Source organism: Lipotes vexillifer, unplaced genomic scaffold (genome assembly GCF_000442215.2).
Source record: "Lipotes vexillifer unplaced genomic scaffold, Lipotes_vexillifer_v1.1 scaffold776, whole genome shotgun sequence".
In the NCBI taxonomy this organism is placed as follows: domain Eukaryota; kingdom Metazoa; phylum Chordata; class Mammalia; order Artiodactyla; family Lipotidae; genus Lipotes; species Lipotes vexillifer.
In genome coordinates, this window is record NW_006777292.1 from 1,669,047 (window position 1) to 1,686,071 (window position 17,025).

General features: G+C 39.4%; 1 protein-coding gene and 1 pseudogene across 4 annotated transcripts in view; both read right to left on the bottom strand.

Annotated features, from left to right (window-relative positions):
- The window catches only part of LTBP1 (latent transforming growth factor beta binding protein 1), a 437,031-nt gene that overhangs the window by 126,603 nt on the left and 293,403 nt on the right, over positions 1-17,025 (bottom strand). For all 4 annotated transcript variants that reach the window (XM_007450947.1, XM_007450950.1, XM_007450949.1 and 1 more), the window contains 3 exons: positions 14,817-14,839; positions 10,052-10,151; positions 9,131-9,229 (listed from right to left, as the gene is read on the bottom strand). In XM_007450947.1, the coding sequence (XP_007451009.1) occupies positions 9,131-9,229; positions 10,052-10,151; positions 14,817-14,839 (222 nt within the window). The remainder of the gene's footprint in view (positions 1-9,130; positions 9,230-10,051; positions 10,152-14,816; positions 14,840-17,025) is intronic.
- LOC103075424 (GA-binding protein alpha chain pseudogene) lies at positions 11,593-13,775 on the bottom strand (annotated as a pseudogene).

Genomic DNA, 17,025 nt, shown 5'->3' on the forward strand with positions numbered 1-17,025 from the left:
ATGTAGGGAAAAACAGATATAAACATAGATTCCATTGCTACTTGCAAACCATTACTTGTGTTTCCTGATTACCTTATTGCCAGGTATGCAATTAGAAAACAAAATTTTATATTCTAAAATCAAGTATAAATTCATTTGATTACCGATGATCATCATTTCATAATTGATCAGTCAGTCCCAGCCAAGGTCATCAATAATTCTTAACGAAACAACTTCTAAGATGAACTGGAGAAGGTGGAAATTCAGAAAGAGGCCATGTTAAAACATTATAGTCAACTGTGAATTTCCAAGATGGCCCATCAACGAGTTTCTATCCACTCCAGTTCATTTTGAATGATGGACTAATCACATGATTTCTCCTGATAAGAAATAGATGGTAACTTTCTATTTGTTAGCAGGCCAAATTCAAGTTCCAAAAACTATATTCAACCTCCTTCCAAATTTCTCATTAATTCTCCAGAAAGATTTACCACTTCTAATCAAAGCAGAACTTCTGGATGTAACTTACTCTTCACTTGCCAATTTCAACAGGAGCATATTTTATTTACACTAGTACAGAGTCTTCTTCCAAATCTTCTCTGCTCAATTCCTCCCTCACTTTCCTCCTGATTCCTGCATGAGACTGGTTTCTTCTATGAAGCCTGAGAAGATGAGCCCCAAGTCCTCACTCCACTCACAGACAAGGCCGTGGTCAGGGCAAGGTGAGAGGAGCTCCCAGTGGGTGAAGGTCATCACAGCGTGTTTTATTACCAAGAGGACCTGAGGACTCAAAGGTGACCTGAGATGAATTACTCCAAGACAGTCTGTTGATTTCAATGACCTTTGTAAGAATGTATAATAGAATAGTGGGGGGCGGGGGGCACAGCTGGTGGTCAGAAGCCCAGCCTTGGAGGACAGTACAGGTACCAACCTCGCTGCCCTTTCTTAGCTCTGTAACAAAGAGCAAGTTACTTAAACAATCTAAGCCTCACTTTTCTGTCTGTGTAAAAGAATTATCAGAGCACCAACTTCAGAGCGTGAAGTTCTAAAGAGTTAACCTAAATAATGCATGTAGCTCAATGCCTGGCACATTATATGTGCTCAATAAAAGTTAGTCATTATTGGGCTTCCCTGGTGGCGCAGTGGTTAAGAACCCGCCTGCCAATGCAGGGGACACAAGTACGAGCCCTGGTCCGGGAAGATCCCACATGCCGCGGAGTAACTAAGCCCGTGAGCCATAACTACTGAGCCCGCGTGCTGCGACTACTGAAGCCTGTGCACCTAGATCCTTTGCTCTGCAACAAGAGAAGCCACCACAATGAGCACCCACGGCAACGAAGAGTAGCCCCCACTCGCCGCAACTAGAGAAAGCCCGCGCGCAGCAACGAAGACCCAACGCGGCCAAAAATAAAAATAAATAAAATTTTAAAAAAGTTAGCCATTATTACTGATTACTGTGGTTGTTCCTATTGAAGTCATTTAAGAATAGATAACAAAGAAACAGCACATTCATAATAACTACCTTGGGCTATTATCTCACTGTCATCACGTAATAAACAATGCTTAAAACAGATGAGACCATGGATGAGCCCAAGTGGCCCAGTGGATGAAGACGGGGCCTCAAGCATGACAAGCTAAATCACACCTTTGTTAGAGCAATCTATGGTTTGAAGGAAAAGAAAAACAGTTATGCTACTGTCACCAATAACCCACTGTGAATTCTGAAGAAAGATGTGAAAAACAGTGTTTTAACAAAAATTCACTATGGAAATGACCTAAGTTGGGGTTGAGGTTGCTCTCCAAAACCCAAACCACATTCATTTTTCATCAAGTGTTATTCACTGTGCTATGATTTTAAGACAATCGATGCAAGTCATTTGAAAAGTTGCTAGGCTTTATAAGGACGCATATGACTACAGAGCTGCAGTATTTTGCACCAAATCACTTGGATTATGAAAAAACCGCACATTTACAAGTTACTTATACCTTTAGTGAGCCTATTTATGCTAATTCACTCTCAGAAAAATAGATTGTTTATAGTCAGTATAATATCAAATTACAGAAAAAATAATCCAAAAGGCTAAAAAACATGGGTGATTAACATGATTGCCTAGACTTAAGTGACTGATACTAACAACATAAAACAATGAATTATGATACATACATAGCATAGATCATTATATAATCATTAACAGGATAGGATAATGCTTATTTGTTAAGAAAATATAGTTAGGCACAAATTATAATATAGGATATGATCAAAATTATTTTATACACAGAAAAGAAGACTGGAAGGAAATAAGTGTTACAATTACAGGGATTTGTATTGTCTATATTTTTCTGTATTTTTCAAAATTTCTACAATGAACAGGTATGATTACTTCTATAATCAGAAAAGTCTTTCTTAAAAAATTATTATTTCTATGTGCCACAAAAATCTGAAGGTAGAAAAGGTAATCTCCAGGTTCTACTCCTAGACCCTCAGGTAAGCACTCCCTGCTCTGTTTATAAGAATTCTTTAGTAGAATAGTGTGAGAAGCACATCTTTAACCAGCTATTCTTAATGTAGGTAGATGCCTTCTTTGAAAATTACTGCTATTTAGATTTCTTGATTTTCTTTGTAATTATTTCCATTATGTTCTTACCTGCCATTTTCTTAAAACAGAAAAGACATATTGATCAGATTTGCAAAAAGAAAAATTAGAAGATGACTTAATATACTAGGAACAAGAATTCAGAATTAAAAGGCTGTACATCTGGAGTTTTCAGGAAAGGTTTGATCAGTACTCATTGCCCCACCCCCAGCCCCACACATACCAATTTGTTGATTACCAAATATTTATTTGTCCTTATTCAGGCATAGCTTTAGGATGGATTTTTTTACATGTGTGAACAAAAGTCTTCAAAAATATGTGATGCTTAATTCAGATGACATACATTTCTATACCAGTGTGCCAATATTTAGATCTTTTCTTCTTAAGTCAGCTCTAAGATAGGAGAAATGGTTAAGAATTTTAATTCCTTAGTCTTAAGAAATGAATAATAATAGCCTTTCCTTCCAATCTAGTATCTTAAATGGAAGCTGTGAGGTTGAAATAGTTATGAGGAAAGTTTGAGGACTTTTAGTTGATTACCTCAGCTTAAGTATATAAAGATGCAACTTGAAAATGTTGATCCCCGTTGGTACTAACATATGTAAGAAAATGTTACTCTGACACCACTAGAGGGTACTAAGAGATACATCAAAGAAGCGAAGGGACGTTTACTACGTATACTTGATTTCTACACTGTTTGCCCCATTTTTTTTTTTTTAATATAGGAGTGATGAATGTAACTTATCAGTTTGTCCTCAGAGATACCTTTTATCCATTTGTTAGGATTCCACCCTTCTAAATTAAACAAAGAAAGAAAGCCATAACAACTTCGAAACACCTCTGCTTTTTCTTTACTACTCATCAAAAAATTTACCAGATTATAGTCAACAATACTGTATTATAAATTTCAATGTTGCTAAGAGATTAAATCTTAACTGTTCTCAGCACACAAAAAGGAAAAGTATGTGACATGATAAAGGTGTTAGCTAATGCTTTTGTAGTAATCATAGCGCAATATACGAATGTATCAAACCAACACACTGTATACCTTAAACTTATATAATGTTATGTCAACCACATCTCAAAAAAAAAAAAAAAGAACCAAAAAAACTGATCAATACCATTTTTAAGGTAAAAAGTAAATTACTGCTACTCCTATTTTAAAACTGTAAGAACATGTCTCCTATCACCTCTTCCCATGCTTTCCCTCCTTGTCTGTTACGCTTTCATTCTTTTTTTTTTTTTTTTTTTTTTTTTTTTTTTTTTTTTTTTTGCGGTACGCGGGCCTCTCACTGTTGTGGCTTCTCCCGTTGCGGGGCACAGGCTCCGGACGCGCAGGCTCAGCGGCCATGGCTCACGGGCCCAGCTGCTCTGCAGCACGTGGGATCTTCCTGGACTGGGGCATGAACCCGTGTCCCCTGCATCGGCAGGCGGACTCTCAACCACTGCGCCACCAGGGAAGCCCCGCTTTCATTCTTGATCACATATAAGCTATACAGAAAGCCAAGTCCTGAGGGTATTGTCTTAAAACTGAAAAAAAGCTGCTGGCTTTCTCTGTGTTTTGTGGGGCACAGACATTACGCTTTACATTTTTCTAAGAGGTCACTCACACACAGGCTTGTGAGCCTGTTCCCATGGAAAGGATCAGTTCAGGTCAAAACATACATTTCCCTGTACATGCTGATAGCGTCAACACAAGCACTGGGAATATGGCAAAGCCTCGTACAGGAAGCACTAATTACTGGCCTCCCGGGCACTCTGGTTAATGATAATATCTTCTCTTCTAAAGCATGTTTGGTTTCCCAGAGATCAAGAGACTGCTCTCACTGGACTCTTCCAGGTGTCCTCCTTCATTACACCTATCACATTTCCCCGGGTTTGCAGGACAGCCCTATGCTTTCCTACTACATGTGGCCCCTGAAGCAGCTTTACCTGCACTGGGCCAAGGACCTTACTGTTTCTTTCCCGGGAGCCCGTTTAGAATTTGGAAGAAGAGCCATGACCAAAAGCCAGTGGAAAACCAAATGCTCTATTTATCCCGGCAAAAAGGCCAGTGGTGGATTTAAGAGTTTGGTGTCTTTATTTATTTTTTATTTCTTTTGCGGTATGCGGGCCTCTCACTGTTGCGGCCTCTCCCCTCGCAGAGCACAGGCTCCGGACGCGCAGGCTCAGCGGCCATGGCTCACGGGCCCAGCCGCTCCGCAGCACGTGGGATCTTCCCGGACCGGGGCACGAACCCACGTCCCCTGCATCGGCAGGCGGACTCTCAACCACTGCGCCACCAGGGAAGCCCGGTGTCTTTATTTTTAAGAATTAAATGAAAAAGAGCTTTTGACAAAATATGAAAATGAGTATGCTGACCTTTAGCTTTTTTCCTCATCATGTGATTACTCAAAATAAATAAATAAACAGAGCTGGAAATATTAAAGCATGATGAGTTAACATGGAAAAAAGTTCACCTTCCATTAGCATACATAGTTTATTGAGGCTGTCATGATACTGGTAATATGCTTCAGGGACAAAGGTTTTTATAAAGTGGTCATTTCTGAGTTCTGGCAAAGATCCAATGAGCAAAACAGTTGTTATAATGTTTGGGCCATGATGATTACAAAGGTTTACACAAAGCAGTCATGAAAGTCAACGAATAATTTCTGGCTGTTCTGCAAGGGCCATGGAGAAAGTTTAGGAAGAGCTGGAGGAAGGCATCAAATGTCAACTCATGGAAAGGTTTACAGAAATGCCCTGGCTTCCTAACTGCCCCACAAAGAGCATAAACTGTCCCACAACAACTGAAGCAGATGTTTCCACTTTGTAAATACTCGCCAGAGAAATAAAGGTTTGATTTTCCAACCTATCCTTGAGCTATTAAGATACTATGCTAAATCAAGAATTTATATGCTGAAATGTATCATTTATTTGGAAACAGTATACCAATAATATTGCAAACCACCAACTGAGCTGCTGAGAGTGGAAAGTATCACACTTATTCCCTGCAAATATGTGGCTCACTTTATAATTATTGCAAGTCAGAGTGAGTCTGATGAAATCTGCAAAGGCTACTTCCAATCTCACCATCATAAAGATAGCATCGTGGAGCAATGTGGAGCTCATTTTGTTTATTTTAGGCACCTACTTATTACTCTATTCCTTTCTTCAATTTATGGATGAAACTAAGAGTGACAGACATCTACCTCCTTTGTGTTCTAGGGGAAAGAAAACAAAACAAAACAAAACAAAAAAAACACTGCCTAATGTTTCAGAAAGAAATGATCAGATTGCTCCTTCAATCTACAAGTTTGGCTCTCTTATCAAAACCAATGGGAACATCTGTATTTTGATTTCAATTAAATTTGATACAAAACAGTCCTCTTGTTCTAGTGTAGATTACAGATCATGTAGTATGCCTCCAAAAATTGCAAGCCATTTAAATTCAAAGATATTTACAATGTTCTCCCCATGGATTGTTTTAGAAAGATTCTTTTACTATATAAAGTCGGAGCACCTACAAATGCCGCATGAAAATAAAATTTCAATGTCACTTGTTTCCTGGAAGGAAATATTTGTGCTTCAAACATGTGATAGCAGATGTTAGCCCTGTATCTCTGCCAAACTCAAATTAAGCTGTCTTCTAACAACTTCATATAGCACAGCTACTTTCATTTTTTTCAATCAGCTCCGCAGTTCAGTTGAAGCTGAGTAACTGCAATGTATTATTCCTCACAGGCCTGCATTTAAATGATGAAACTACCTTTATCTAGCCAAACTTAACCTCTACAAAGCTAGTTTGCAAGAAGTCCGACGGTTGAAGTCAGCCATTGTTAAAAAGGCACAAAAGGGCTTCCCTGGTGGCGCAGTGGTTGAGAATCTGCCTGCCAATGCAGGGAACACGGGTTCGAGCCCTGGTCTGGGAAGATCCCACGTGCCGCGGAGCGACTAGGCCCGTGAGCCACAACTACTGAGCCTGCGCGTCTGGAGCCTGTGCTCCGCAACAAGAGAGGCCGCAATGGTGAGAGGCCCGCGCACCGCGATGAAGAGTGGCGCCCGCTTGCCACAACTAGAGAAAGCCCTCGCACAGAAACGAAGACCGAACACAGCAAAAAAATCAATCAATTAATTAATTAATTAACTCCTACCCCCAACATCTTCTTTAAAAAAAAAAAAAGGCACAAAAGTATGTCTTCACATTGGAAAATGGAAACAGTACTTGAAAGAACTTTTGCACTGACAGACTGCAATTTTTCTTTTTAATGCTGACATAAACAATGAGAAGATCCTCGCTGACCAAGATGGTATATTACATGTTTGTATGCCTTGCACTGCATAGCAGAGTCTCTCATAGATGGGATTAATAAAGTGGGTAGACATACATGTGACTTCAGAACAGAGAATAACAATTTTAGCCACAGCCACTAAAAAAAAAAAAAATCGCTAGCATTTCACCGTATCACTAGAAATATTTAGAATAGCTAACATTTCTATAACACTTTACTCGGTATTTATAGTAAAACCAAAGAGCAGTTGCCCTGCATTCACGTGGGAAGACCATGGCTCTGGGTGCAGCTGCACCTTGAGGGTATCCCTGAAGTAGGTGAAAACACATTGCTGGGTCCATGATGCGACTCTGCACTATTTAGTCAACTGCATTTCACCTTGGGGCAGGGGTGCTTTTTAAAAACACTTTCTAGTCTGCTGTATCAGTTCAAGTATCTAAGAGAAGTTACATCCACAATTTTGAGAAAATGGGTAAAAGTTTTTGGTTTTTTAAAACATATAAAAGCTGTATGTATTTAAGGTGCACAACTTGATATTTTAATATGTATACATTGTGAAATGATCACCACAGTCCCACTAATTAACACATCTAACCCACTAATTAAGCCACAGTCCCACTAATTAAGCACATGTCTATTGGAAATGATGCATGTCATGTTTCTGAAGACATGAAATTCTAAGGGAGGCTGCAAACTCCTCTATTAGCTTCTCCTGCCAACCTCATTGCCAGCCTCATCCTGCAATGACAGGAACTTAAGCTGTTGTGATACATCTTAGTGATATTTTCTCTGATTATAATACTGTATTTCCACACAAGTATATGTGGAATACACAAAAAATTCTAAAATGAAACAACACCCGAACCTCTCAGACCCCACTACAAAAAATAATCACTGCTAATATCTGGTGTATTTTCTTCTAGCATTTTCTCAAAGTATGTATGTCTTTTTTTTAATATTTATATTCAATCATATATTTATATTCTCCTTCAGATTCTTTTCCATTATAGGTTATTACAAGATATTGAATATAGTTCCCTGTGCTATACAGTAAATCCCTGTGTTTTTTTGTTTGTTCTTAAATTTTTATTGGAGTATAGCTGCTCTACAATGTTGTGTTAGTTTCTACTGTACAGCAAAGTGAATCAGCTACACATATTTGGTTTAATACATTGTATCCTTCATTTTTATATACTTCATCTTGTATTTAACAATATCTTGTGACCATTTTCTGAGAGATTTTAATAAAAATTCTTCAAAAACTGTAATATTTGATGGTAGCATACTGTTTCAATGTAGATATAATTATCTATTTCCCTATAGTTAAATATTTAGGTTTTTTTTTTTTTTTCTATTTCTCTATTATACATGGTGCTGTGGTAAGTGTCCATTTATATAAACCATTACAACAGTTTGCGGGGACGTTATTTCCTTATACTAGTTATTTTAGTATGGGATACTGACTTAAAAGTCTTGAAGATTTTTTACAGTTCTTGACACATATTGCCAGTTTGTGCTTTCCAGAAAGGCTGAACTAAGTTTACATTCCTTTCAGCAATGCGTGAGGGCCTCAATTTCACTCTAGTAAAAATTAAATACTAATTTGTTAAGAATAAAGAATTCTCATTTTAATTTGCATTTCTTTGACTACTCGTAAAGTTGAACTTTCCTATTACATATATGTTTCTTGGTATGTTATCTACGAATTACCTGATTACATTAGTTCCATTTTTCTATCAGCATTTTTACTGCTGATATATAAGACCTCACTATACATTAAGGATATTAACTTTTAGGCTGTTGGTTACAAATTATGATAAATCTTTATAATTTGTCACTAATGATTAAAATAATATATATTTATTATAAAGAATTTTAAAATATATAAAAATATATTGGAGAGCATACATGTTATCCATGATCCTATCAACTGGGGATGGTTAAACACTGTGATGAACTTTTTCTGTTTGTAAACATTTAAAAAATAAAATTGGAATCACTGTGTTCTATATTTCTTAATACTTTGCCATAAGCATCTCCTCACAACATTAAATACTTTTAAAACATTTATAGCTGTGTGATATTCCACTGCATATGTACCATAACTTGTTTAAACATATTCCTCCTTTAAACAGTATTTAGATTTTTTCCAAATATTTGCTCTTATGACTAACTCCGCCATGAGCAATCTTGTGATACATGTGATACAGTTTTGACGCTACATTTAAGATGAAGTTCATATCCACGTCTCCTCCACGGGCTCTGTGACATCAATACTGCACCTACCTGTTACTTGAGTAGGTGCAATGACTTGGCTGGCGCTTGATGTTGAAGCTTCAGGAGCTACTTCCACAGGCACAGGAGGTGATGTTTTTTCAATCACTACTATATGAGGAAGGAGGGAATAAAACGAAAATTAAAGGCTGTTATGTGCACTGAGATCCCATTTCAAAATGCAAGCATAATTTAATCCAACAACATACCACAGTAATTCTTGGATATAGGAACAGCTATGGGTCCCTAAAGCTCATGGTATTAGCCTGTAGCCCTGGTTTCAACATTTAGCAAGAATATCTGGGAGCAATTTGGAAGCCAAGAAAAATGACCCTTCATCAAATGATGAACCTCAATAATGTTCTAATAATATACACTACTCCTGACCACAGAAAATAGTGAAAAAATTTTATCATTATAATACTTATAATATAGTAGTCTCCCCTCATCTGAGGGGGATATGTTCTAAGACCTCCCCAGTGGATGTCTGAAACCGCAGATAGTACCAAACCCTACATATACTATGTTTTTTCCTATACTAACGGGCAGGAAGCATATAGAGCATGGATACTGGACAAAGGGATGATTCATGGCCCAGGCAGGATGGAGCAGCACGGCGCGAGATTTCATCATGCTACTCAGAACAATGACCAATTTAAAAATGTATGAATTGTTTACTTCTGGAATTTTCCATTTAATATTTTTGGGCTGCAGCTGACCGCAGAAAGTGAAACCACGGATAAAGAAGGATTGACTGTACCATACTTACACTAACATTATATGAGTATATTAATATACATAAGTGTATTTCACATTTTACTTCACTTAGGAACTCTCCTGATTAAAACTTTAAAACCAAAGACACAAAAAAATCCTCATTTTACTCTTTTATCCAGAGTACTCTTACAAACAGCACAAATCAACACAGGCTACCTGGAAACTGCGGATGCAGATGAATAGTGGAAATGCCTGGAGAGAGCTGGGGTTGACTAGGCTCAAGTTTGGTTTTCTCTTGATCCAATGAAGGTATTTCCTAGATGGTTGTATTAAAAAGAAAAAAAGAGGAAAACAGAAAGTAGGAATTTTTAGTTTCCACATATTACTATTTTTATAAATTTTACTCTTAGAAAGGCAACAAATATCACAGGTACACAAAAACTTGGGCAATTGCTTGAAATTTAAAAAACTGAACCATTGCTGTGCTGCTACTATACTAAGCCCTTGAGTTTTCCCAGCAGTGCTGATATGTGCACACACCCTCACCCATTTCCCGGGGGCCCAAAGCAAAAGGTCTCTTTAGATATTTTAAACGAATGCCTTGCCTCAGGGGCCCACGTTTGGTCTGGAACAAGGCAAAACTGACCCCAGAGGAGAACTCCACCATCACCTCATTCACATGTGGCTTCTGCCCAAATGACCAGCCACACTTTGCAGATTAAGTAATGGATACAGGTGTGCCATAACAAAGAACACACAATACATTAAAATACAGTAAGCCAGTCAGTCATTACAGTAACTTTACACCTCCACCTCTCAGAATACTGGTAGTCAAACAGCAACAGAAAAATAGGGACTTGGAGGAACACCTCACACATCCTGTTGACCACTCCTGTCCTCTGGGCCAGAAGCAAAGAAACAGACTGGCACCCAGGGTTCAGTTTCCAGTTACAGCTCCTTAGGGCTCCTGCAGACTGAACAATCGGGCTAGGTAAGGATCTGAGACCTCACTCACACCATTGTGGGCCCTGAGCGCTCACATCACCACTCCTGGTTAAAGCACTCCTTGCTTTAATCACTGTCATCTTCCAGAAAGCTCACTCCCCTGGCCTCTGTTTCCCTTTTACCTTATCACCTTTTCTGCTTTTGATAAAATAGATATCCTGCCTGAGTATGTTATCAAAGACGCAACTGTGTAGGCATGAGTGCTTACATGGTAACTCCATTTAGATATTCCACAAATTCCTCAAACCCATCCCTTCCCCAAAGCATCCAGGCTCTGATTCCACCTTCTTCATTTCTATTAACGCCACAGTCATTAACCTGTCCAGGTTTAAAGTCACTTTTTAGTACCCCCCCTTTCATTCCTCATTCCAAGCCCTGCCCATTTCCACTATTCCTTATATTTGTTCACCTTTTTCCACATCCATAGCCCCCACTACCCTCGTGTGCACTCACTCTCTCATTCTCAGTTTCCTGTGGTCATCTAATTGACCTCTCAAGCTTCCTCTTTCTCCCCATCTCAGTTAATCCTGCTGTGATGCGTCTTCTAGAAACATTGAGCACTTATTACTTTTTCCCACATTTCCCCCTCTTCTTTTTTTTTTTTTCACAAGAGTATGAAATATTTATTAAAAAATCATGCATCAGACTGTACACTCTAGAAATAAAAGAAGATTCAAATTCAGTAATAAAGGTAAGAGCAATACCTGCTCTAACATTTAAGAAAGACCTTGGACTCCCAAAAGGTCCTGGGCTCAATTATCCTTTTCTGTTTGCAGAGACGCAGTAGCCAGGGCTACTGCTGTGACTGGCTGGGCAATTCCATGGAGTTGTGTCTTTGCAAGTTTCTTCTGTTCACATTCTGTGACCAAACGGTTCGACTCTGCTGCACTGTATCCAATAAGAGTCTTCAAGTCACAGACAAACTTGTATACAATTCTCTTGCCTTGAACTTTACAAATCACGTCCCCATCATAATGATACCTTAATGCCTTAATGACTAAGTTTCTCATAGTTCACTGTAGGTTTATTTTTACGTTGTCCCCATTTTTGTGCAACCAGTTTGGGCTGATTTAGCTTAAATTCTCCTTCATCACCAAGCCAAGAAATGCAGTCTCGAGCATCCTTGTCAGTAAGCAGTTCTAGCAAAAACTGCCACAGTTGGATTTGGCCGTTGTTTCCTGTTCTGTTCCCAGGTGAACTTCTATCTTCTGAAATCCTTGGAGCTCCTTGTACTTTAGCTGCCTTTGCACTGCTATTTATAGCTTTAATGGCTGTTGGTGCAGCAGACTGCACTGATGCTGGAATAATTTGCACAGGTTGATCAGCTGTAGCTATCTCATTCATCTGTTGTTCTTGGCTTTGCCAATACATATTTTCGAAGAAGTTCCAGATGACTCCAAAGAATTTCTCCCCGGGGAACCCGCTGCAAAAAATCTTCTTGGTTGAGACTACGGAGTTCTCTTCCGGAAATCGGTCATGCTGAATTCCTTCATTACCCAAACCACCCAATGCAGGACTTGGTCTGTGGACCACTGTATGGGATCATAGGGTACCCCAAGACGTTCTTGCTTTTTCCTATAGCCTTCCAGAGCAGCAGCCCATCTCGTCACTTGTTCCGAGGTTTCATCTGAAATGGCTGTAATGTGTTGAAATGGCTGTAATGTGTTCTGTGCCATCGAGTTACCACCTGAGCTTCCTCAACAAGATGTGCTTGCGCTTCGGCATGTTGGGCATCTGGACCAATAACTACTTCAACTGTTTCTGCAGGTTTAACCATTTCCAGGATGTTTAGCTTTGGTTCAATTCCTTGGTAAGAAATTACCTGTACACTAAGCTGTACAGGTCCATCTGTCTTTACTCCTTGGTCAAATAAACTTCGTTCTGGATCCAGCTGGATATCTTGCAGGTAAATTTCATGAGCATCCAAAGAACACTGCAGTCTTCGTTCTAGTAGTTTCTTTAAATTGCCTATTGGCTCATTGATGTCTATGGCCTGGCTTACACATTCAGCTGGAGTGTAGGTTTGTTCAACAATGCTTTCTTCTGTGCACTCTGGTTTCTCTGTTCCATCAGTCTCAATTTCTATCAGCTCCTCTGCTTCTCTTTTCGTCAAAAGCTGACCCCTCCACTTCCTCCTCCTGTTTGGCTTCTGTCTCACCTAGAGCCGTCCGGTCGCCGACTGTCTTGGAGACGCTTCCTGTCCGGTGAGTCTCCCCCTCTTCTTAAGAATACAGACTAGCTTTTCTATTATCTATTAAAAGGTGACCCCAGTCAGTCTCAACTGCAGCCCACCCCCTGCAGCCCATGGTCAATGCTAGCAAGGAGCAGACCATGACCAGCTATGAGTCCACTCCCGCAGCTTACAGACAGAATTCCACACCTGCCCCTTGACTCCCCACCCCCAGCAGCATGGGGCGGCCGACTTCCTACTTCCTAACCAATGTCACTTCTCCACTTGACAAGTACGGTCCAGTTGAGGAGGAGGGTATTTCCCCACCGACTGCATCTGCAGTTTGGTGTTCCAAGCCTTCCAAAGCAGCGTCCCCCCCCCCCCCCCCCCGCACGAAGTTCTCTTTCTAACGGAGTCTCCCCTGCTCCCCTAACTGACCTCTTGCTGGCCCCTCCCTCCACTGCACCTATACGCACGTAATTTCCCATCAAGGGACCACCCTGCTTTCTCTTCATCAATCTTTAATATTGTGAGACCTCTGCAAAAAGTCAAGACCACAAAGCCTATGGCTGCATTTTCCCCACTGCCTCCTCTCCAAGTAAACTGCAGGAAAAGTACACAAGCAAATCCTCAGGCCCTCTTTCAGATCCTTTATGAGAGTTACCATAAACTCAGTCATAAACAGAGGAGAACAAAATCAGATACGATGAGGCTGTCAGGGAGCTGGCTGGCCCACTCATGGGCTAAAGGATTCCTCCCACTCATCACCCAGAACGAAATTCAAAATCAACAAAATTGCAAACTACTGTACATCACTGATCTTTGGAAATGCTACCCAAGAGCTGCAAATATGCATGTAAAATATGCATATCTGTTGCACTTCTTTGGGGGTCAATATAATGTAACATGTTTCCTTATTGGATGCTGTCAGTCTAAAATGGTTCCTTTTTTCTGGATTCTTTCAGCACTTTTAACACTTATGTTATTCTATCCCCCTATTTATAAGCTAAAGATTTAAAAAACTATTTATAATAATTCACATATGTATACGACCCATCTAAATCCTAATAATTACTGCATTCTTGCCAACTGAATGAACACTACACAAAAGTATAAACATTTAGTAATTACCTAATTTTCATGTTACCAATAAAGAAATATTCAGACAAGGAACAATATTACATAAATAGGACAGAGCTCCAGCAAATGCCAGTATTTTCTACTGATAAATCTCACAATTCATAGCCTTTTTCTGGTGCCAAAAAAAGAGAGATTAAAATTTCTCTAAAATTTTAAAGAAGCAATATCCCAGCATTTGATTATAAATTTCAAGGGTAAGCTCTGCTCCTACTCCAATTTAACTCAAACATGCACGTCAAATATTAGCTGAACTAAGAAGTACATCATTCAGTATATATATGCACTCTGAGAATACACAATTACATAAACATGTCAGAACCTTTCTTTCCATAGATGGTCCAGGCCATGAACTGACTCCTTGAATTTCATTTAAGCCCCTGATTCCCATCAGTCCTATCGTTTTTTTCTCCCTAGATTTATGTTCCATGAGAACAAGGAGTTTTGTCTGATTTGTTCTCTACTGTTTTCCTAACATTCAGAGTAGTGCCAGTTATACAGTAGGTGCTCAATAAATATTTATTGAATGAATGAATGCTATATTTCCTTAAACCAAATAATGCATAATAGACACGTTACTGTATTTAAGTCTTAAAAAATCACACATAATCTAGAGGAAAGTCATTTTGAAGGTAACAAAAGACAACTTGCAAACAATGAATAAATTACCTTCTCAGGAGGTACAGTTGCCACTAAAATCAAAAAAGAAAGAAGGACATTAGTACAATTTAAGACAGTCCACTACATAATATTTCATTTTCTAAAAAGCAACAAAAGTTCAGTATGTCTCCAACAGGATTAAGAATCAAACTAAATCAAATGCAGAATTATGGTCATCTACCATTTTGGAGAATTTTACGCGCCTGACAGGGGAAAAGTATCTGTGCTATATCATTCCTCAATTACAGGAGATCAGGTAGCAGATGTGATGAAGTTCTTTCCAACTCACTTGCTAACTAAAAAAGTTAAAGGAGGCAACACTTCCTGGTACATTGTTTCATGCCTAATCTCAATTTTGTAGAACTCCCCACACCTTGGAAAACAAACATATTCATTATACTTATCCTTAACATAATAAATAATGTTTGAAATGCTTTCTTTTTTTTTTTTTTTTTAACATCTTTATTGGGGTATAATTGCTTTGCAATGGTGTGTTAGTTTCTGCTTTATAACAGAGTGAGTCAGTTATACATATATATATGTTCCCATATCCCTTCCCTCTTTGTCTCCCTCCCTCCCACCCTCTGAAATGCTTTCTGATGTCACTGTTAAAAGAGAACGCCCTATTTCAATAAGAGACCAAAGGAAGGGTGCTGCATTCTTAGCGCGTAGTGATCTTTAATGAAGCCCTGTGAGCATTTTCAGGAAGATATGCTAACAAGATCATGAAGAAAATGACAAGCCAGCAAGATCCAATGAGAGATTAGCATCAGTATGTTGAACAAATCACAGGTTACACCATCATCAACATTATTATAGGGTGGTGGCGGGAGTGATTATGCCTTTTCCATTTTGAAACACTTTTCAAAAATCAGTATGTAGAATTAGTCCTTAAGCCTTAGATCAATAATCACAGGGATTTTTCTCATGAGTCAATGTCTCTATAAACATTAGTATAAAAGGTAGATGCATTAACTTGTAAAACCAATCAGGGCACCAGATTGTTACCACTGCTGCAATGTTCTTGTGGTTAGCAAAAGTCAACTAACCTTCTGTCCTGTCTAACCCACCACCAAGAAACTCTTGAGGCAGAATCTGGACCACAGCCCATTTCCTCCTGCTTCTGCCAAGGCAGAGAAGGTGCAAACATCTGGCCAAGTGCACAAGAGCAAACTGGCCAGCACTGTGAATTCTAGGTGAGGTCCTACCTCGTCTGCCTAACCAAGGAGAAATGCAGCAAGTGAGAGAGGGGAATAAAATAGGCTAGAACACACAGAGGTTCAGAGCCTTGAAAAGAGACCTCTCTTCCTTGCCAAGCTCCCAGTGCCTCACTAGCCTGGGCACCTTCTCCCCTCACAAAACCCATAAATGGACACCCTGAATTCTGACCTAAGAATCAAGTGTGAAAGGCCAACAGGAACTTTATTAAAGCCAATACCTATTCCACACAAAGCTAAGATTTTTGTTCCTCCCATCTGGGGTGAGCACTTTTGTCGTGACAAAGATATTCAAAGTATTGGACATGCTGGTTTCTATGGAGAGATGGAGATAGATAATCCCTCTTTCCGAACCAGAGAGTCAAAGCCCCTTGTCTCTAGTCTCCCTCTGGAGTAGACGGCCTTAACCACTTCCTCGGAAAAATGTGCTCTTTGGTCATATCACATACTCTTTGTATGACATCTGCAAGTCAGTTGCTCTAAGTCTTGGTTTCTCAAAATGTAAATTAAAAGACTTCACTAGGTGATCTCCAAAATCTCTTTCATTGATCCTGTCTTTCTTCATTTTGCTTCCCCTGATCCCTGACTGCCTGTGAGACTCTATTTCATGGATGCTCAGTTGACGCTTTAACTTTTTAAAGTCTATGGATTCCATTTTTTAAAGTAAATACATATTTATTAAATGGCCCTGTAGACACAGAAATGAATTCAGGCTACTCCCTGAAAAATGTGAATCACTCTCCAGGAATAAACACCAAGAAAAAGTAGCTCCCAAACACAAGACAATGTCCTGAGATGACTGTGGAATACTGCCACCTGCTAGGTACATACTACTCTGCAGCAGTGGTTCTCAATCAGGGGTAATTCTGCCCTCAGGGGACACTTAGTGATACTTGGACACCTTTTTGGTTGTAGCATCTGGGAGGGGAGGGTGCCACTGGCTTCTAGAGGTTAGAGGCCAAGGATGTTGCTAAACATACTACAATGCACAGAGCAGCGCC